The 23,177-nt window shown below is 43.4% G+C and overlaps 1 protein-coding gene across 1 annotated transcript; it reads right to left on the bottom strand.

Moving 5' to 3' along the window:
• Positions 1-12,771: 12,771 nt before the first annotated feature.
• Positions 12,772-14,252, bottom strand: LOC119661462. Its single transcript, XM_038070823.1, has 3 exons — positions 13,222-14,252; positions 12,988-13,168; positions 12,772-12,932 (listed from the first exon to the last, which is right to left on the bottom strand). Exons 1-3 carry the CDS (start codon positions 14,116-14,118, stop codon positions 12,877-12,879), a joined length of 1,134 nt encoding a protein of 377 aa, XP_037926751.1. The 5' UTR covers positions 14,119-14,252; the 3' UTR covers positions 12,772-12,876.
• Positions 14,253-23,177: the final 8,925 nt, after the last annotated feature.

Genomic DNA, 23,177 nt, shown 5'->3' with positions numbered 1-23,177 from the left:
CATTTCATGCTGATCGGTTGAACAGTTTCGACGCGTATACATTATATATATTTAGCTAACTTTGTATTGGTAATGTAAGTTTAGCTATTTATTTTTGCTCCGTAACTAGTCCTCACTGCAACAATCTCACTTTAGTATCGAGCGCAGAATTCCCAAAATAATGAATAATAAAACAACAGTAAATACTTGATCAGAATGATTTATACATATCGATGCTCTCTATACACAAACTAAAACTCCACTAATTGTAACGAAAGAGTTTAAAGAAATTTATAAATGCTACAGCGCACGACAACCGTCTATCGCAAGGTTAGAGGTAGAAGAGAACGATCCGTCTCCATGTGGTTCTTTCTGCCCCAAACTGATGGCACACTTTCATCGCAAGTCCTCCACTCCCGTGGCGAGCTCTAAAAAGTGCCGCCATCTATTTGTTCGCATTCGCAACATTCGAAATTTATTTCGTGCCACATCACTCCGCCCCCAGATGAAACTTAGGGGTTTCGGCGACTGATCCCAGAACTTCGTTCACCGTCAATCCACAAAGCGGACACAACGCTGCTTCGGGGCGCACACAGGTTTCAGGCTGGATAGAGAGACCGCCTTTTTGTGTCCACCGATCTCGAGCTGGAAGAAATGTTCTCCCCGCTCGAGAACGCGATACGGGCCCTCATATGGAGGCTGCAGCGGCTTCCGGACGGCATCCGTCCTGACCAGACGTGCGTGCACGTGTCCAGTTTCTTGGGCGCACAGACAGGTGCGGACGGAGAAGGGGGACCTTCATGCGTCGGAGATTGTCTCTCAGCAGACGCACCAACCCCGACTCAGTGAGACCCGATCTCTTGTCAAAGACCGGGTCACTTGGGAGTCTCGGGTTCTCCCCGTAAACCAACTCTGCGGGGCTGGCAGCAAATTCCTCTCGGCGGGTTGTACGTAAGCCAAGTAGGACGAGAGGCAAGACTTGAGTCCAGGACGGATCGTCGCGTGCCATAATGGCGGCTTTCAACGTCCGGTGCCAACGTTCTAGCATCCCATTGGATTGCGGGTGGTATGCGGTAGTCCGCTGGCCTTTAAACCCTAGGAGTTTGCCTAACTCCGAGAAAAGGGTGGAGTCAAATTGCATTCGCTGGTCAGTGATGACCACTGCAGGGACGCCAAAGCGAGGTATCCACTCTCGACAGAGGGCTTCGGCACAAGATTGCGCCGTAATGTCTTTCAGAGGTATTGCCTCAGGCCACCGCGTAAACGTGTCGATGATTGTGAGGCAATACTTATAACCGTGCGAGTCTCGCAAAGGCCCTACTATGTCAAGGTGTATCGTATGGAACCGCTTGGTAGTGCGGGGGAATGAGCCCACTTCTTTCCTTACCTGCCTGGAGACTTTACACTTCTAGCATGCGATGCACTCTCTGGCCCAGGAATTGACATCCTTATTCATGGAGGGCCAGAAGTATTTCTCGGTGACTAGCCGATTTGTTGTCCTGATGCCTGGATGCGCTAAGTCGTGAACTACGTGGAACAGATCCTTGCGAAAGGTGGCCGGAATGTATGGCCGAGGTGCCTTTTCCGAGTCTTCGCAGCAGAGAGAGAGGTTTGAGCCGAAGATGGGCAACTCCCGAAATTTTTATTTGGGGTTGGATTTGAGGCTCTGAAGTGCTGCGTCATCCTCCTGCGCCTTGGCAATAGCTGAGAAGTCAAGTGAGGCGGGAGGGGATGTTAACCTCGGAGACACGAGACAAAGCGTCAGCAACTATGTTGTCCTTGCCGGACACGTGCTGGATGTCTGACGTAAACTGGCTTATAAAGCTCAGGTGTCGAAGCTGACGAGGGTACGCTTTGTCGGGCTTTTGTTTCAAAGCATATGTGAGAGGCTTATGGTCCGTGAACACTGTGAACACTGTGAACCCTGCCTTCTAGGGAGAAACGGAAGTATTTGATGCTCAAGTACGCGGCGAGCAGTTCACGATCGTAGGTACTATAGTTCCGCTAAGCGGGGTTCAACTGCCTAGAGAAGAAGCTCAACGGTTGCCAGACGTGATTCACCTTTTGGTGAAGAGCGGCACCTACTGCGGTGTCAGAGGCATCAACAATAACGGCTAGAGGTGCATCTTGCAGAGGAAATGCCAACAGTGTAGCTTCAGCCAGTTGCTGTCGGGATTTATTGAACGCGCGGACAGCCTCTTCAGACCACACGATCTCTCGTGTGTCCTTAGTTTTGGGGCCAGACAAGTACACGTTCAAAACGGATTGGTGTTGGGCGGCCTTGGGCAGGAAACGACGATAGAAGTTTAGCATGCCCAAGAACCTCCGCAAATCCTTTATAGTTTTCGGACGCAGGAAGCTTGTTATCGCTTGCACCTTGTCTGGGTCGGGCTGTATTCCTTCAGGGGAAATGGAGGGGCCGAGGAATCTCACTTGTTTTTGAAGGAATTTGCATTTCTCAACGTTTAGGACTAAACCGGCCTCAAGGTGACGTTGAAAAATGCACTCGAGATGGGCTAGGTACCCAGACTCAGTGGAAGAAGCGACCAAAACATTATCCAAATATACGAAACAGAAGTCGAGGTTTTGCAGGACCGAGTGAATGAACCTTTGAAAGGTTTGTGCCGCATTGCACAATCCGAAAGTCATCCGGGTGTACTTGAAGAGTCCAAAGGGTGTGCATATTGCCGTCTTTGGGATGTCTTCTGGAGCTACAGGGATCTGATGATAAACCTTGGTTAAGTCCAAGGTCGAAAAGATGCGGCAATTCGCGAGGTGATGCGGAAAGTCGTGGATGAGTGGAATTGGATATCGTTCAGGAACAGTCTGTGCATTTAGCCTTCTGTAATCCCCACATGGGCGCCATTCGCCGTTTGGCTTAGGGACCATATGCAGTGGGGAAGACCAACAGCTGTTTGACGGCCTGCAGATACCCTGTTGAACGAGTTGTTCAAATTCTTTCCGCGCAATAGCCAGTTTCTGGGATGGTAGAGGACGCACCTTCGAGAAAATCGGGGAACCAGTAGTGTTAATGTGGTGCTGCACATTGTGCTTCACTGGTTTCGAGAGACTACACTCGATAGTAATCTGGCTGAACTTTTGGTGGAGTGTCCGAACACGAGAGTCGGTGATGTCTTCCAAAAGAACGGAAAGGTTATTGTCAGTGTGAGATACCATTTGGCCCGACGAATTAAGGTTGCTCGTGGGGTCTATAAGGGACTTATTTTGCAAGTCCATCAGCAACCCATAGTGATACAAGAAGTCTGCGCCTAATATGGGGAAGCTGACATCCGCGGGGATGAAACGCCACGAAAACGTCCTACGCAAGCCAAGACTCACGTCCACTTGCCTATACCCGTATGTGTTTATGCGGGAGGAATTTGCTGCCGCCAATTTGAGCGGTTGTGGGAAAAGTTGATGTTGCTGAGGTACAGGAAGAACCGAAACCTCCGCACCAGTATCGATGAGGTAGTTGCGCCTGCTGAAAGAGTCGAAAATAGTTAGGCGACGTGGCGTTGCGCTCTGGGTGGCCGTCGCCAAGACCCCCCGCGGACCTAGTTTTTTGCGGTAGGCGCGAATTCCCACGGTAGCGTACATCTTGTCGCTTTATCACCGAATCTAAGATGGTACCAGCAAATACCTTTGTCCGCAGGCTGTCCGGACGACCTGCTACCCGAGCGCCCATTTCGAGTGGCAGACCGTGAGGGAGCTCGCGATCTGGCGCCCGAACGCTGAGCGTCCAATGTCGCCCGCATCTCGACCACACTGGCTGTTAAAGCGGCTATCTCGCGCCTCAAGCTGCTCACCTCATCCGACGGTGGTTGAACGGCCGCCAAGGTTGGGCGTACATACACCTCCTGCACCTGGTCGGCCGTCGCTGCCAGTTCCTCCAAGGAACCGGAGACGCAAGCGAGGATCGCCTGGGTGCCCTCCGGGAGCCGTCGCAGCCAGAGCGGCTTGATCAGGTCATCGCCAATCTTGCTCCCACCCAATTGCCTCATTTCGCGAAGCAATTGGCTGGGAGTTCGATCACCCAACGTTAAACCAGCCAGCAAGTGGTCTAATTTTGCCGACTCGCTTGCCGACAGGCGCCTGATCAACTCGCTCTTGAGCTGCGTGTATGATGTCGATTTCATTACGTCGGACACCAGAAGAATCGACTCTTCATCCAGGCCGACCACCGCATAGTTGAAGCGGGTCGCATCCGATGTGATTCCGGACATTTGGAACTGCGCTTCCAAATGTATAAACCACAGCTCCGGGTTCCGCCGCCAAAATGGAGGAACACGCACGGCGAGGGCGGTCACTTGCGGGTCCGATGGGCCTACCGCGTCTTTGTTGTCGATCGACATCTTGACTAACAAAAAGAAAACTTCTTTTCGATACGAGTGTTAAAGCGAAGATGCGGTGAAACGGTTCTAATCGACACAGCAGGCCGAACCCACAAATGCACGCACGCACAAAGAAATCACCTCCCAGAACTTCGCCCAGAGAGCGGACAACCAACGATGACGAGCACTTTAAAGACCTCCGCGCCGCCTCCTGCAGTGGGTGTAATATTTATTGATTTTTCAATAAATAAATTCAATTAAAATAAATTAAAATTCAATTAAAATAAATTACAATTCAATTAAAATTATGATTCGTTGCTTCGGCAGCGATGGTGAAGGCGGTGACGACGTCGATGCTGGAGATGGCGAGCGTGGCTGGGGGGGCGGGCGTGGCTGCGGCGGCGAGCGTGGCTACGGCGGCGTCTCTGATGGCTGCGGTGATGATGTCTGGCGCTGCGCTGATGGCGTCTGGGGCTGTGGTGCTGACGTCTGGCGCTGCGGTGCTGATGTCTGGCGCTGCGTTCTGATTTCCGTACTCTTCGGGGTCACCACTTTAGCTAACTTTGCATTGGTAATGTAAGTTTAGCTATTTATTTTTGCTCCGTAACTAGTCCTCACTGCAACAATCTCACTTTAGTATCGAGCGCAGAATTCCCAAAATAATGAATAATAAAACAACCGTAAATACTTGATCAGAATGATTTATACATATCGATGCTCTCTATACACAAACTAAAACTCCACTAATTGTAACGAAAGAGTTTAAAGAAATTTATAAATGCTACACCGGAAGACAATCGTCTATCGCAAGGTTAGAGGTAGAAGAGAACGATCCGTCTCCATGTGGTTCTTTCTGCCCCAAACTGATGGCACACTTTCATCGCAAGTCCTCCACCCCCATGGCGAGCTCTAAAAAGTGGCGCCATCTATTTGTTCGCATTCGCAACAGTCGAAATCAATTTCGAATGCTGCGAATCCTTCCCGGCCACATATATACCAACATCTAATCTTATGGTTTGGTATAAAACGAAACCTTATTATGTAAAATCGGTTTACTGTCTGTTTCCCTGTCTGTCACACCTATTATCTCAGAGACTGCAACTTTCCTCATACGAAATTTGATAGAAAAATGGGAACTCTGAACCCCCCTGCACACAGTGAATATCATCCACGTTGAGTTTAGGGGCCTCATGCATGCAAAAGGGAGGTGTCAGTCGTTTTTTCACCGAATATAGTCATGTGGATTATCAAATGAAAGGTCACGATGAGTACTTTTCAAAGTTGAACCAATGGTTTCCGTTTTATGTAAGATAGGTGAATGCGGAGGCTGGAAATTCATCACTTTTTTCATGAATCCATTTTCAGAAACTACCCAACCCAAAAATCGAAAAGTGAATATTTGGTGCCAATGCCTCAAAATACCCTCCATACCGATATTCATTTAAGTACAGAGGGGGCTACAGAATCGGAAAAGGATACCTTCTACGGGGCAGTAGAAGCTAGAAAGCCTGCCTCAGATATGATATCAAAACCTGACTCGGAAATTTTAGCAGCCAATTAGGGACGGAGCTCGTATGCAGACGACGATTGGCTCCCATAGCTTACCTAAAAACGGCAATGACAACGAGATGGTTGTTAGAAGCGCCTGGTTTGCGCGCAAAGTGATCCCAAAACATACGTATGCCTCTCCAGACTGGACCACTTTTAACAAAATTGACTACATGATAATCTAGCGCCACCACCTCTCAACCTTGATGAATGTGTCATGTCAAAATACATAATACCACCTCGAATCCACTCTAACAATCAGGTGAGAGTGAACACTGAAGCCATCCATAACAGAAGAATGCTGCATACCGGGTTAAGCTGCACTCTCAAAGAACGCAGACGTAAAGACCTTTCACGAACTTCTTCGAGTGGAGAAGCAACTTCACAACAAAAAAAGGCAGCCTGGAAGACTTATACATCAGCACGTGTGTGAACTCGAAAAGTATAGGGAACAACAAGTCAGTAGAATGAAGCCTTATACATCCCGATGCTAATCCTGCCGAGACAAAGAGAGAAATCTGATTTCAGACCATAAAGCATATTGGGGCGATGGGTTGAGCATTCTGATAAACCATTCAACAACTAAAATATCGGTGAGTTAGAGGTCCCACCAACAGAAGACGACGGAGAAACTCTGACAGCACCAAGCATGGAATAACTAGCCCGTGCAATTCATCGACTTTAAAATCATAAAATGCCAGAAGCCGATGGAATTACAGCCGAATTGGTTAAATATGAAGACGACCGACTACATCAAGCGGTTCAAACATCATCCGCCCATACCAAAGAGGCTTCACTCCTAGCAAATCAGTGACAGATCAGTTTTCTCTCTCTGCAGCTAACGATGGAAAAACTACGGAAATATGAGCTCTAGCATTTATGAATAGTACCAGACAAGAGGTACTAGGCATAACTCTAGGGACTACTCTGACGAACGGGCTCGTCAGGAACTGGAGAATGTCGGATGTGCCCTCTATGTGGGGTCACAGAATAATCAGACTCAACATTGAGTTCGGACATGTCATGGCCGCCATCACTCACTGCGGTCAATCAAGCTGCTAATCTCGTTTATCGATCCGTTTTCGTGATGTCACGATCAGTCAGATCTTGTAACGCCCCTTCGACACGTTTGTGGTGATCGAGAAAAGAGCATTTTTGATAGCAGTCCAATGCTGCTGTTTTTAGGAAGGCTACTCAATACACCTGCTGTCAGATTAGTAAGACAGCTCTTCCACTGCCGAACAACATATAGATCATATATAATAGCAAAAACGACATGAGTGCGAATTATATTGAAGTGAAGTTCGTCGTAAGTAAGTTCAGACCTAAACCAGGCCAAAGTGAATTTTTTTGTTTAGGATGCTGGGAGTCCTGAGTCCGCATCCACCTAATGACGGCCCGTTGTCGTTTCGATCGCCAACACCGAGCTTCCTCATCACATGTCTGGGCAAAGTGTTATCAGAGCCCAAATTGGCTTGTCATAGTTAAGCAACTCATAGTGGATGATTCCCTTCCAATCCCACCAAACACTCAGCACAACCTTCCTGGCCGTCAATTCGGTCTTGGCGATGGTTTGGGCCGGCTCTCCACGCTTCGACCACGATCTTTTTCGCTTGAGGTTGTCGTACGTGATCCACTTTTCATCACCAGTCATCATCCGCTTCAAAAATGGGTCGAATTCGTTCCGTTTCAGCAGTGCATCGCAGGCGTTGATTCGGTCCAAGGGACTTTTTTGTGTCAACTCTTGTGGCACCCAAACATCCAGCTTTTATTGGAATCCAATCTTCTGCAAATGGTTCCAAACGGTTTTATGGTCTATACCCAGTTCCTGGCGAATCGAGCGAATGCACACATGCCGGTCTACTTGGATGATTTCGACGATTTTATCGATTTCTTCGACGATTGGCCTACCAGTACGGGGTGTATCTTCGGCATCCACTACACCAGAACGAAATCGATCGAACCAACGCTGTACTGTGCGAATCATTACAGTATCGGAGCCACAAACTTCACACATTTTTTAGGCCGCCTTCGTTGCATTTTTACCTCTCAGGTAGTGAAAAGAGCAAATATGACGAATTTCTTGCTTGGTGGACTCCATCTTTAACACGGTATAACTTGAGACTGAAACGTTCGACCACAACACTGTCAAAGAGACACTTGTAGCAGATTGTCGTCTTCAAATCGCCGTATAGTATGATCCGATGCGATAAGTACAACACAAGATATGTTTAAGTGTCGCCTCTATCGACAAAATGCGGCATTTCTTTTTCCCCAACCCAATATTTTTACTTATCAATTTAATTGCATGCGCAGATTAGAGCCACTTGCCTCAAGCTCAAGTTCTCTTCTGAGTTAAAGCTGATTTCAAGTTCTTGTATGTCTGCTGTTGTTTGGTGAAACTCATTAACCTGGGCTATTTTGCAAAACGTACCTGCAAAACGCGGAAAAACTGTTTATATACATATGTAGTATGCCCAAAATAAAGTACATATCTCTGAGATCAGTCAAAAAACAAGTCGGAATACCGGAAGCTCGTGCTTCAAGTATAAAGGTTTTGTGTTCATCTTATGTAGGAAATTTCAACGCACATTTTTCTATCCGTTCAACATAATCTTTCATATTTTTCCAAACTACGAGACATACGTACATATTACAGCCATAGATATTCCGCTCACCCTAAACAAACAAACTGTCAATTTCCGAATACTGTACACATATATGCACGTATATAAATGGATCGTACCCATATTTCCGATTTACTTCTTATATCTATTTGAATTAGGCACTACCCGCAAAGTTCATTAGCACGCATATATTATATACCTACATACACACATGTCTGGTTGACAAATAACTAAAAAACTAAAACACAATAATTCTCTGGGACCCAATTCAAAAGAACTCATTTCGTTGTGGTATTGACGAATTGATATGTGATGATGACGTCATGCAGATTGTAGAGTGCCCGAAATTCACAAAAAAATGTGAAGTTTCACCCCCTATAACTTTGTTAATAATAGTTGGATTTTCTTCAAACTTGACCAAACTGTGCATTATGTTCCTCATTACACACATGCCAAATTCTTTACTGTACTGTACTGTACTTCTGGGATGAACATAAGGGGGGTGCCGGGTAAATTTCTAAAATGTATAAATATACTATTATTAACTTTATTTGTGCAGATATCAGAACCGGATATAATTTGAGGCCTAGATTTCGTAGAGATGCACCACTGTGATTTTTTTCAGATTTTTCGGTTGGATAGGTTCTGAGAACGAGACCTGTTACACTTTTTGGGGGTCATATTTTGAGCCCTCACTCCCCTACGTTTCACCTACAGTCAAATATTGAACCAGTTTCGAAAAGTACTAATTAAGAACTTTCATTTGATACCCCACATGGCTACATTCTGGGAAAAAAAATTTGCACCCTCCATTCGAATGTATGGGGAGACCTCCTTTAAACTTAACACAAAATGGCGCCACTTACTGCATGTAAAGGGAACACCAGATTACATACTCTCATCAATTTTCGTGACAATCGGTCCAGCCGTTTCCGAATAAATCGGGTGTGACAGACAGACAGACAGACAGACGGACAGACAGACACCGTCTCGATTCTAATAAGGTTTTGTTTCACACAAAACCTTAAAAAGAAAGAATTCAATTTTCAAAGAAAAGAATTATCAATATTCTAGAAATGATAAGCTTTTCTGCGTAGGATAGAACTCACAATCAAAGTTCGGCGAATGTGATGCATGATTTATTTCACTTAAATGATTATCTGTAGATTCTGGTTTATCAGTTTACAGTTAATTGAAGTAATGATCATCAGTATACATTCATTTATGCAAATACATGTGTATATCATCTTACTGGAACATACATATAAACTTCAACAATACGATTAGATACGGAAAAAGGAAATCTAGGTAATATACCAACAAATTTAACACATCTATTTAGCTTTTCCGTACTGAATATGTTGGCAGTAGCATTCGAACTGCTAATGATGATTTCTAGGTTTATTAACCAGCCAGTGAATGGAGGCTTGTCACTTAAAATCATGTCATTCACTGTCTGTTCTTCACAGTTCTAGTACTTTTATCAAATTTCATATCAACTGATTCAACCATTTTCAAGATAATTGCAAACAAGTCGGAAGCTCGCGCTTCGGGCTATATACGCTCATCCGTATATAGCTATAAATCCAATATATTCCTTCATATTTTTCCAAACAAACATAGATATTATCCTCACCCTAAACCAACAAACTGCCTATCTCCGGATACTATATACATACATGCACGTTTACAAACTGATCGTACATATATTTTCGATTTACTTCGTGCACAAAAGCATACATATGTGCACATATAGTACGTATATCTTTGTTCTTACCAAATTTCGTGACAATTGGTATAGCAGTTTTCGAGTAAATCGAAACAGAAAGACATTGAACCGATTTTAATAAGGTTTTGTGTTTAGGCAAAACTTTACAAAAGAAAATAAGTATGAAACATTCCCGTAAAGCTGAGTGTAATTATGCGGTCTTCCCAACGATTAATTATGTGAAATAATAAAAAAGTTATTGTCTCTTTTTCGTTGATGTAGATACTTATTCTTGCAAATACCGGGAACCACTTATTCCCTTCATCAGTGCTAACAAGTCTGCACTGGACACCAACGAAAAACAAACAAGTTTCAAATTCCCGTAAAGGGTGGCCAGATATCCCATTAGGCGAAGTCTCAGGTGCGAGATGTTTTCAAGCTTTTCCACGGGACGTAAATTCTATGACGAAGTTTGCTTCAATACTTTCAGCATTCGTCGGTTCTTCTTTTACGATGCAAAGCATTCAGACGACAAAACTCATGCTAGAACGAGAATGTTAATTAGAATTAATATAATTAAGGAGAATCAGACACAACCATCTGGGGGAGAACTGCGAAGCTCATCTGTGAACAGCATCCATAAGGCTGACAAAACTGATCGAAGGAATAACAACATACATAGTATATTAGTTTTTCCTGTTCACTCCTTAGTGGAGTATGAGGCATCCAGACAGTCAGACTGTGCTTCAGTTTCAGCGAAAAAAACACTAGACGAACACATACACCCATGATGACTGGGATTCGAACCCAGAACAAGGAGATTGAGAGGCTGACGCTCTACCCTCTCAACCATCGCGCCGCCATAATATATTGCCAATCAAAATTAAAAATTCTCACCAAGCCGTCGGAACATTTTACCGGTATATTAGGATGCAAGTTGGTTGCTGCTGTAGACTGCAATGTAAATCATACTCACTGGAGATTATATCTTGTCTTCCCAAAAGTAGACCAATTGCGCACTGTATTGAGTTGAGATTGCACTCTAACCTTTGTTTCCTCTGAACAACCAACATATTAGTCAATTGATCTGCAAAAAGCGCTACATCTGATCGACTTGCGTATTAAATAGAACATAAATCATATACTACTGATTACTGCGGTGTACTACGATACTCATCCAACAACAAAAGTGGTGCTCAAAACTGACATTAATGTCCTCGCAGTTAATCACTCTACGTCACAATGACCAAGCAAGACAAAACGGATACTTAAGCCACCTGACGAGATACAACAGCTGTTTCTCGCCAAATTCCAATCAAGGAGAGAGTTTTAAAAGCGCAAGTCACCGTGGCTAAAACAGGACTTAACACTAACTATCGAAAAATGGCGTTTGCTAATTATTCAACAACGTCGTATATCCAGCCTTAATAAATGTCCATCTTCCAAGAGTAACACCTCAAACAGCACAAAGTATCCTCCTTATTATTATTTCAAGATATGGAAAATTTCGCATTTCCAAAATGAGCATTGACGTAGATTTGGACCCTTTAAATTCCAGAGGAGGTCACTTGCCATATGCTTCTGCCATATAGCAACACAGAACCCTAGAACTGAACAGCCTCAACAGTCTTGGTATTGAAATAACTGCATTTCCAGATTTTAGTCAAAGCAGGGAAAACGAATCTAGCGTTGTTGATGCGTCGAATAACAGCGAGTTCGGTACTACCGTCAACAGAAACCTCACTTCCACATTACATATGCAAATTACATTAATGCAGTGCGATGACCCGTCAGGCTGAGAACCTTGGTTTTGCTAGTGTGTATGCTCAGTCCAACTCCATTTTCAAATCCAAGTCAAGGTCCTTGGCCCAATGCGAGAGCAAACAGATGTCATCACCATAATCAAAGTGTTTGAGGAAAGATGTCGTCGTCCACTGAATTCCGCCACGTGCTTCGGATAAGGCACTGGGAAGAACGTCAACGATAACAAGAAGAAATTATATCGGTGACAAGATGCATATATCGCTCTGATAATAGCTATTAGTTTCCCCGTAGAAAAGGCCAGACACCCTCCCTGCATACGAGGTCGAAAGCTTTTTCGAAATCGATGAATAGAGGGTGAAGCGAAAATAGATTTCGCACACTGTTGCCAAATGATTTGGAGGGTGTTGATGTGACCATTGCAGGAGGAACCACAGCCAACACCAGCCTGCTCCCTGTCGGACGCAGATACCCCTCTAATCGCCTCTACAATCAAAACAGATGTCCTTGTTTGAAATCTTAATGATCATCCCCTTCTTTTATTCTCTGGAGAAGGCCTCGGATTCGCAGGATTTCCGCATGAGTGCAAGTAGCATATTTACAGAAAATGCAGGTGGAGCGAAGAAAATCGAGCAAAGTAGTTTTACTCCCTTTAGAAGTATTGATGGGCGAGATGCCTGCTCTTCTGCTTGGAAGACAATCCGTACCCGGGGAATGATGAAAGATACGTTTAGAAATTCTAAATTTTATTAAAATTAACGAAACAAAATTCTGTAAGCAAATGAAATTCAAGTTTCAATCCAATTTCAGACACTCCTATCGCCCGTTCGGTTTTCCTGAAAAAATCCACCATAGACTGAGGATGATGCGCGAAAGTCCGATAACAAATTGCCTCCAATTAATTCTTATGATATTATGTGAATTACTTCGCCCTTTTTTGCATCCTTGCTAGGAGTTGTTCCTTTTCTTTGTCAGTTACTGCAACGAAAGCTCATAAAGAAAAACTGTAAAAAGGACAAACTTACGAACTTACGAAATAAATCGAATAACATATTTGTATTTCGATAGCTTCGAAATTGTCTTATCGCAGATTCTATTTGCATTCGCATAGTGTCAATTTGAGTGGGACTGAATTTATCCAACATGTTGAATTTTCGATGCCAGTAAAATTTTAGGACGCGTCGCTTCAAACGTCTCCTTAACATGTTGAGCATCTGCAGAAAACATTAGAGTGTCACAATTATCTGATAAGATGCGGCTAGCCTACCTTTTTCACTATAACGTCAATAGATCGGTCCCAAAATTTAGATCCTTTTCTTTTACTCTTCCACAAAAAAACCGTCTTTATGAAATAACTTTTCAAATTCTGGATATTGTTCCTGTCACGAATTTTTTTTATTAGACGGAGAGCATTCTTTTTGCTATTTTTCGCTAACATAATGTCGGATTCCTGCACCGCATAGGAAGGAACAAACAGCAAGTGTTCTGCGTTACCGGAGCCGTTTAAGGGTTTCGGAATAGCAACCCATTTATAATTGTCACGATCCGGGGCAATTTCAGATGGCCAGTCATCCCGATCGAACTGGATCCCTGGCACAAGATCAACACTGAATCGGAACCCAGTTGTTAAATAAGGGTCAGATGCCGCTTCCTGGGTTTCAAAAGAGATGGTGTGTGCTGGGCCGGCTTTCCGTACCTTAACGTAAAACTTGTAACTTCTGAGTTCGATGACAGAATTGTGTATTTTCACCCTGCTTATGCAGCTTTCAAACCACGATTGTAAATTGGAAACGAGAAGAAAGCAGCGTCTGTTTGTGAAACGTTGCAAAAATGATTTAAAATTTTCATCGCACTTGTAAGCGCTTAGGTCCACCTTCACGAAACCTGGATGGCTTTTCTCGTTTTTCACTACTTTGGCTTTGGATAAATTCAAAAGGATGTTTAAATCAAATTCATCTGGTTCATTTATTTTAATCTGATCGCGATAACTGCCACAAATTAATTTCTCACTGAACAGTCTGCAAAATAGCGTGTCCTTTGCTTTCACTTTATTCAGAATAATGTCCACTAATTCGTTTACAATTTGCCCAACTTTCCCGTTCGTTAAATGAATAAATTTACTAACTTCATTTAACAAAAATTGTGTCTGCATCGGTTTCGACATATTGAAAGAACACGGTGTAAACTCATTTTACCAACCACCTTCAGTTTCAATACGGTTTCCCGAAAGACTGAATCGAAATACTGTTCCATTGCCAAGGATGCCGACTTTAAACCGAAAACTACCCACATATTTACAGTGGGTAAAAAGACTATTCGGACATGGCCCTAAAATTGAAACTAATGGCAGAAGGGGGTAGGGAGAGCAACATTATAAGGTAGAAAGGGCAACAGCTATAAAGCTATAAAATAAAATACGATTCCCTTAAAAGATACATCAGAAGAAATAAATATCTGTGAACCGTCTTTAAATAAGTATTCGAAGATGAATTATTAATATAGGCATGAACCGATTTGGATTGAGAGACGCGTACTACATCGAATGAATGAGCATACCGCTTCGAAAAAGAAGGAAATATTCTTTGAACATTCACAACATTATAAAATCGGTAACCGAATCAGTCGAAGGCGTACAGGATGTTATAAAACAATACAAGTCAAATGAATATTATGAGGAAAAGTGATATGACCAAATAGAAAACCAAAAAATTCCTTCGCGAATCACGACAAAAGTGATCATGGTTATTATCAACGGCGCAGCAAACAGTGTCTGATCTAGGCCTGGCTTAGTAAAGAATGTCAAGGTCCATCGATTGGATATGCCTAGCCGCCACCTGATATCATCGGCTACGCCACTGCTTCGTCTGAGGCTGGCTCTGCCACATATTTCCTTTTACCATAGATATTACTCGTATGGACTTCGCGAGATAGATCGCCTTCACCAGGGCGAATTAAAATCCATAATCCGGGGTGAATGAATCGACGCGCCTATTAGATGAATTACAGTAACGTTACACTCTATCTCAGGGGCCCTGTTTCAGGGTTAACTTCTACCCCAATACTCGTGGCAAAAAAAATTGGCGATATTCTTAATAATTTTAATGGGACCCCAGGAATACGAAGCTAACAACAACAGCACCAAAACGGCTGTTTGCCCTTGGATATTTTGGCGGTTATGCCGCCAACCACCAAGAACGAAAGACCTAGTCGTCGTAGGGTTTGGACGAATCAACTAAACGAATTTATCGTCCGCGCCTATTACCGTCTCACGGATTTCGGACAGAATCACAGACACCGACTTCTTGACGCATTATCCGTTCCAGAACAGAACGTTGTCAACCAATACCAGATGATAGTGAATAACAAGCGAGTTGCGCTTCCAACTAGGCAATAAATCTTCTAAGAAGTTTCCGGTGAGCTCGGTGTGGACTCAACTTACCGAATTAGCCAACGGAGCAACACAAGTACTTCACCTGTAAGTATTCCTTTCAGTAGTCAGGAGAAGGTGAAGTAACTGGGGATGTTGACCCAGTTTACAATCAGGTTTTGACCTCATTCCAGGTCGCATTTACAAAATATGCTGAGATTCTCTCAGACGCTAGGCCGAAGATCCTAAAACTAAAGTTTACTTTAACAACTACTAACATCATTGCTGCGGTTAACGGACTTTTGCCTGATCGTTTAGCTAACGAGATTACTGCGACAGAGGTTCACAGCCTGGTCTACGTTGCATCTGCCACGGCTATTCGTTTCTATAATCAACATCTTCGAGCCAATAACAGAGATCCGCACAAGAGGACTGTACCATTCTGGGTGTTTCGGCTCAATAAAAGTTGAAAAGTGGAGAAAGGAGATTAATCGTGTCACGCAAGCACCAAGAGTGAACAAATGCGTTGCCAACATCATTGGAAACTGTTTGGAGCGAATCCAGCCGTTGCAATTTAGAAGCAGCGTGGCTCCCACACCTTATGCGTTCATGCGAGGCCTTCCCGGAAATGACCATGCCTGACGTAACTGAAGTTGACGTAGAAAGAGCCCTTGGCAAGGCAGGCAATTGAAAGGCGCCAGGAGTTGACAAGATTCACAACTTCCGTCTGAGGCGGTTCAAGAGCACTCACAGGAAATCAATTTAATCAGATGATTGCCGATCCTGAGTTAGTTCCAGAACTTTTCACCAAGGGGGTAACTTTCCTCATCCCCAAGGAGCAAATATCAACCAATTACTTGTCTTCCTTCCATCTACAAGGTCTTCACGTCAGTTCTGTGCGCAGACATCTCAAAGCATCTTGATGTTCATCAATTGATAGCAGAGGAGCGAAAAGGATGTGCAAAAGGCTCCCGAGGCTGTAAATAACAGCTTATAATCGATACGGCAGCTTTAAAGCAGGCTGCCCACCAAAAACGAAATATCTCGACAGCCTACTTCACCTTTAACTCCATACTACATTTATGATTACTACAAGCATTACGCCCGAATCAACCCGAATGTGGTTCTTCTCCTGAGGACAGCGGTGAAGAATTAGGGCACGAAGCTATCAGTATCCTCACAAATATCAGGAGAGATAGCAATAACGCATAGCATTTTCCAAGACGACTCTCTAAGTCCGCTGTGGTTTTGCTTGGCTTTGAATCCACTATCCCAATCTTCTGCATGAAAGCAAATACGGATTCCAGGTCAAACATGACATATTGTCGAAACATACATCAAATCATTTATATTGACGACATCAAATCGTATGCCAAAGACGAGGACCAACTTCAACTGGTCGTCACCATCCTGTTCAGCAGAGATATCGGCATTTGGGCTGGGATTGGAGAAATGTCGCTTAAAAACAATTTTTGAGGAAAATACACCGACAACGAAGGATGCAGCCAAAATAAGTTCCAAATTGAGGGTATGGATTCGCACCACATCTACAAATACCTCGGCATATTGCAAGCAACAATACCTGCAGTGGCAATAACCAAATCTAAGTTGCTGGGGAAATTTGAACGGCGTCTGAAAACTAAGCTATTCAGGAAAAATAAAATCATGGCAATCAACACCTTCGCCATTCCCGTCCTTCTTTATACTATCCCACGTCACCAGGGAGGAAGAGGGTACTTCATTGGGTTGGGGCTGGGTTCCAAGTTAACTTCTCCGAAAATATTTTGGGACCTGTACACCGTATAGAAACAGCTGATTTTTTTCAAATTTCAAAACTAAGATTGGCATTGAAAAACATTGATCAGACCTTTCATTTGCATGTAGGAGGACCCCCCCCTCCCCCCGTTAATCTGACCGCCGAAAAATGTAACTCACAGCATGTCTGGGCGTTCACAGTTTCCACCATCTCGCAAAGTTTCGTGTCAATCAGACATTGAATCGATTTGAATAAGGTTTTGTTTGCAAAACAAAACAGAAAATGCATGTACTTCTAATTGATAAGTAATGCACGTTCGTAAGAATCATCATTCCATATTTTTACTATAATATATATGATCTTTTGTTTTTTTCTTCTATTGTATGAAAAATTTATTCATTTTACTTGACTGACAAACTGACTGCGTTATATTTGAAGCTATGAATGTGATAAATGTAATATGTGATAATATCATCCCATATGCGGTTAGGATAATGAAAGGCGATGTTTGTGATATTAGTTTATAATATCCCTTTTCTCAACAGGGGAAGTGATATCGCATTACCTACGAAAGTAATGTTTCGCGCATTTTTCGGCCATGGTTTGAAGTCTAGCACAAGGACTCACCTTGAACGTGAAGAAAGACAGTGATTGTAAATGCATTGCATTTGAAACCAAGAAACGGCATCTATATAATGCAACTGTAACTGATGTCAATTCAACTGGAAATATATTTTTTATTATTTTGTAGCTAGTTTGCTTTCTATCCTAACCTTCCTTTCATTATTTCACTTGTTTGAGTACTTTATTGTACCACTTTAACACATCTACATCTAACATATCTGAAAAGTGAAATAGTGTATTGATTGCATTGATTCAATTGAATTTAAGGTCCAAGAAATATATACACGTAATCTCTATTTTATCAGTTCTTCTAAAGTACTTTCGTCAAATTGGCAAGCTAGTTCGCGGAAACGTACTATGATGGAAGTCATACTATTACTGACAATTCTGCAAATACTCACTACAAAAGTGTTGCAATTTTTTAGCGTAAAAAGAAGAATGCGGGTGAAGGTATAGTTCTTCTCAGATTTAAAGTATTTAGATGAGTACATATCAAATAAGAAATTAAATTATCATCTGTCGTCTCCGCATATCTAGAAATATGAATGCATAGACTTTCCAATAAAAATTAACCAATGTACCTTCAAGGAAGCTATTACAAAAACTCCCAGAGACAATCTGGAAATACGCAGCAAGCACCTGGGCTGACACCAGTAGCACTAATAAATAACTTGAAAGCCGGAGTTTCAGCTAGAAAAGGCTTTGTATTTGTTCATATGAGACACTTTGAGTGCAAATCCGTAGCCCAAAATTAAAATTTACATTATTTTTCAAGGCTTGTATCTAAAATGACTCACTTGTATCAGTAGCTAATTTACTTATTACGTTAATTTATTCTCGATTACAAGCGTATTGTCAAAGCCCACCAGCACAGAGTGCAGCTCTACAGAACGAGCTTGCACACCTCTGTATTAGCTAATTTCGGATAGGTAAGGGTGGGGTTCTTTTTTGGGCATCTTGGATGTCTTCCCGCACCAACAAACCACTCCAAGGAGTAATTTTTGATTAATCGAGTTAAGCAGCTAGGTGTCCCTGCCTAGTTTAGCCAATGGGCACTCTTAGCCATATTATTATCGCCAGCAGCCGGCGGGATTCTATTTGACTCAAGCACAGCTGCAGATACCAATTCCATTTGCTTCTCTGTGTGACCTTTTTAAGACTACCACGAAGATCCCAATATTGTTCTTTCAACACCTAATACTGTCATATTGTGCGATTGTTACACTAGAAGGGGTATAGTAGCTGTAGATATGGACGCCGTTTATTTTTACCCTTACAAAACTACCTGCGGCTTGTCATATCCTTTATCCACATAGCGCCACTATAGTTTCGGTATGGTCCGCAGATTATCGCCATGTCTAGATTGAACTGCCAAATGGTATGTGAGAGCAGATACATACCATTTGGGAGTTCAATCTAGACATGGCGATAATCTCTCTTGAGCTTCCTTGAAGTGGTTGAGTTAAATTTGTATAAGACTCGTTTAGCCAAGTGATTCGGAGCTCCCCTATATACCGAACACTTGCCATCACCTTCAACATTCGCTCTTCCCCTCCCGTGACATGTGCGTCTTCAGTACAACTTTTGATGAGGCGGCGGCCCTTCTCTCAGCACTTCTGACACTTGTTTGATCAATCGTACTGACTGTAAGATACAGCAAATAATAGGTGAGATGGCAACGACTATTTCTTCTATGGTCTGGAGGCCCTTCTTGGTGTGAATCAAACATTGATTCGATTGCTTGGCTTTGTATCCCACATGGACTGCTCAGTTATCTTTCTTCATTTTGCAATGTCGTAGACAACCCATTTCTGATTCCACTGAAAGATTCTGGTCCGTGTAGCGCGTACTTCTTTCCTGGTTAGTTCATCCGCTGCCTCATTACCTTCTAACCCAATATTGCAACGAACCCAAAGTCTATCAACGCATTTCCATACCAGTTTAGAGTTCCCCTGGTTTGACCTAAGTGCGTTGGTCGCCGCTTAGCTATCGGTCAGAATAGATACGTTCTGCCCCCTATATTTTATTTCGAGGTTGAAAGAGACACACCTATCTAAGGCTTATATTTCCGCCTGGAACGTACAAGTGCTTACACATTGACTGCAAGTATCTATTGTGAAGGATCTGTCAGTGCACCAGTTAATCAGTTACTGGTTTAAGCTGTAGGCAACTGTGACGCTCTCACAGTTTGTCCTGTTACTCCAATGAATTTCAAACTTGTTATCGAAATGAAACCTCATTGTCAAACTACTCCTTGGTATCGGTAATTCGGGATATCGCCTAGAAAGTATATCAACCTTGATTCCATTAAGGCAGCTCCCCGCCTCACTGATACTCCCGGACATTTTGAAAATTGTCAACCTTGCCTGCATTTATATTTATATATGAAGATGTTAAGATCTTAATTCCAGAAGGACCTGGAGGGGTACTGTTGAACGTATCCTGGTATTCACGTAAGCTAGTCTTTGAAATTTGTGTACCTTTTGTTTCCTGTTCTGAGTTCAGTTCTGTCTGCCCAGAGTACCGCCTCATTGGTAATCATTGGTCTTATTACTGCAGTGCTCGAGTGTATCACTACTTTCTTCCTGCTATCAACCTGGAAGTCGTACGAGCCTTGTAGTCTTCCGACGTGTATTTTCGACATATATCTTCCAGAGGAGTCTAGTGGAATCCCCAAATATTTGACCTCTGTTTCTCGCTTCACCTCCATGTCATGTAATTCAATTGTCAAGCTTATGTTTCCTAGAGAGTAATGCTGCGCTGGCCTTCGCTGGATTAGTAATTCTGAGTCCAATTTGAATTCATCACATACGATATCAACATATTTGCCCCTAAAGATTGAAACAACGACGTCATCGTAACCCTGAACCAGTATTCCAATATTTGTTAGCTCCTAGGAGTTCAATGTATTATACTCCAGATTAACGGTACCCCATAACCAACCTGGGGACAACTTTGAGTAGTGTTTATGACGATAGAATTGGTATCTATCGGCCCTTCTGTTTCTCTGCCCATCCAGAAGTTCAAGATGTTTGCCACTCAATTGCAGATCAAAGTAACTCGTACCTCTGTGTGCAATGTATTGCCATACACTCCTTCGATATCCAAAAACCGACGTAGGGCTATTTTTTGTTTCTATGATACCCCGTAACACGTCCGTTAGTTAATACAGAGCCGTTTTCGTTGACCAGGATGGTCCGTTAAACAGTTGACATAACTGTTTGTAGCGGTGATAGTTGTTTACGATTTTCTCCACCGTGTTAAGTATAAACGATGTTGCGCAAACTGGTCTGAAAATTTGAGGGTGAAAAGAATCTTTTCTATCCGCTTCTGCGTGTCTCCATGAAAATGCTTCCCTTTGCTTCTCTCGTTGCGTTGCTGTACTTCCCCGGTTTGTTTTGCCCCGGTGAAGAGCTTTATTAAGGTCTTCCATCGCCGTTTTCAGTTCATCAACGGCCCCTATAGATACGCCCGGTTATTGCTCAGGGGCTAGCATAGGTGTTCCAACCTATTCCTTTGGGATTCCTTGCTACTCTTTTCATTTCAGAGTTGCCCTTAATATGGAATCTAATTATTCTGTGATCGCACATAGAGACTTCATCCGACACTTTCCAGTTTTTGACCAACCCGTTCGTCAGAGTATTCTCCAGAGGTATGTGTGGTACCTATTCTCTCTTCGACAAGGTCTTTGATAATTTCCGGCTCCTCACGAGTGAGTATCTGCCCCGGAAATACTTTCGGCAATATGGCCAGTCGAATGCCCTTGACCGCACTAATATAGTGGAGGGAAGTGTTTTTTATCCCTCAGTCTAGATCCGTAGCGTATTGTTTATACATATTAGGGTCACCCCGTACAGGGTGTGATTACCGTCAGCCACTCGCCTGCTTGACAGGCGAAACGCTTGGCCCCAATACACGCAAAAGGCAGTGTACATTTTTTTTCACCAAATATAGTTATGTGGGGTATCAAAGGAAAGGTTTCGATCAGTTCTTCCGGAATTTTGACATTTATTGGAAAGGTGGGGAGTGAGGGGGTTTGAAAGTGATCATTTCTTTAGCGGAGCCATTCTCAGAAACTACTCAATCAAAAAATCTGAAAAAAAACGAGAGGCTCTATACGGATAACTGTTCAAATAAAGCTAATAATAGTATATTACTATAATTTTTGGTAATTGGCTGCATAACCCCCCTTAAGTTCATCCAAGCACCATGAAACTTTACAGCAATGTAGATTATGATATAGAGCACAATTCTACTAATATTAATAATAATAACTCCGCCGAAGCCGGTCCCAAGCCCGGTTGTGAAAGGAGGAGGGATGGATAGCTTCAGTCTGAATGGCTGTACACCACCGCAGCGTCTCAGGGGATAGGTGAGGAAAGTGCAGGAACTTTGCAGTCTTGAAGATTACTCACTAAGGAAGCTATCCCAACACCTGGCAGCTAGGGATAAAATGCATCACCAATAGTGAGAAGAAGAAGAAATTTGAGGTCCGGTACGGATAACTGGCGGGAGCCGTCGGACTGGTGACTAGGTCGGGCTCTCGTAATGGACAGCACGGCATCGAAACCGCTAGTCGTGGGGCGGTTCGACGTCTAGGCGCCTGCTGCAGCTGTTTCACCACAATCTGTGGCGACCACTTCGGCAGGTTCGTGTAGGAAGCGGATGAAATGGACTGAAGAAATGAACCTCTTCATCATCCACTCCTACTACGAAATAACGGCAGGGGCGGGTACAACATCTTACCGCCCCTTGTTGCACCAGAGATTCGTCGAGCGTTTCCCGCAATTCGCGCATCAGTACCGTTTTATTACTCGCAGCGACACAATCCCGGCCACCATCAGCTGAGGTTTCCACTGAGGTTCGGGACGAATTCCAAAGAGCGTGTATTGAATTCTCGGAAATGAATCCCTTGCATAGATCAGGTATTCCCAGGCTCTATGCATCTCCCGGAATTCTATCTCAAATCAATGATGAGATTGCATCTCGACTGTGTGCTGATGTGTCGCTGCTGCAACTACAATCACTTGTGTATTGTGGTCCAGTTGCAGCTATCAGATTGCACGGTCAGAAGATTCGCTTTCGTGTTATTGGTTTGAGTGACCAAAGAGATCCACCATGGAAAATTCGTCTGGAACGTCGGCGGGACTCACTAAGGCAGGACATTGCTAGACTGATTCAGATCAGCACTGGCAATGCCAGCAGATGGGTGAGAAATAAAGTGCAGAGGGTTTACCGGAACTATGCCATCCCAAGTGAGACACCCGTAGTTGAAATTCTGGACGCACTAAAACAGAAACTTTCTTTCATATGCAGTCGGTTACGACGGTATGGCGAAAGTCATTCCAGACGTGTCCAGAATGCAACATACGCAAGGAACCAGCGGAGCTTTTTCAGATCTCTCAACGAATCCCAACAGAGCGCCCAGACAATACAGTTATCGGTGACGGAAGCGAAAGAGTATTGGAGTGGACTT

The sequence above is a fragment of the Hermetia illucens genome, chromosome 1 (genome assembly GCF_905115235.1).
Source record: "Hermetia illucens chromosome 1, iHerIll2.2.curated.20191125, whole genome shotgun sequence".
NCBI classification, from domain to species: Eukaryota; Metazoa; Arthropoda; class Insecta; order Diptera; family Stratiomyidae; genus Hermetia; species Hermetia illucens.
This window is presented reverse-complemented; position numbering and strand designations above follow the sequence as displayed.

What these genes read in the sequence shown, in the direction of transcription:
- LOC119661462 (XM_038070823.1), bottom strand. Translation starts at nt 14,118, where the DNA reads ATGTCGAAACCGATGCAGACACAATTTTTGTTAAATGAAGTTAGTAAA. An exon ending in TTGACGTTATAGTGAAAAAG is followed by an intron (nt 13,169 to 13,221) that starts GTAGGCTAGCCG and finishes TGTTTTCTGCAG; the next exon opens with ATGCTCAACATGTTAAGGAG. An exon ending in TATGTTATTCGATTTATTTC is followed by an intron (nt 12,933 to 12,987) that starts GTAAGTTCGTAA and finishes CTTTCGTTGCAG; the next exon opens with TAACTGACAAAGAAAAGGAA.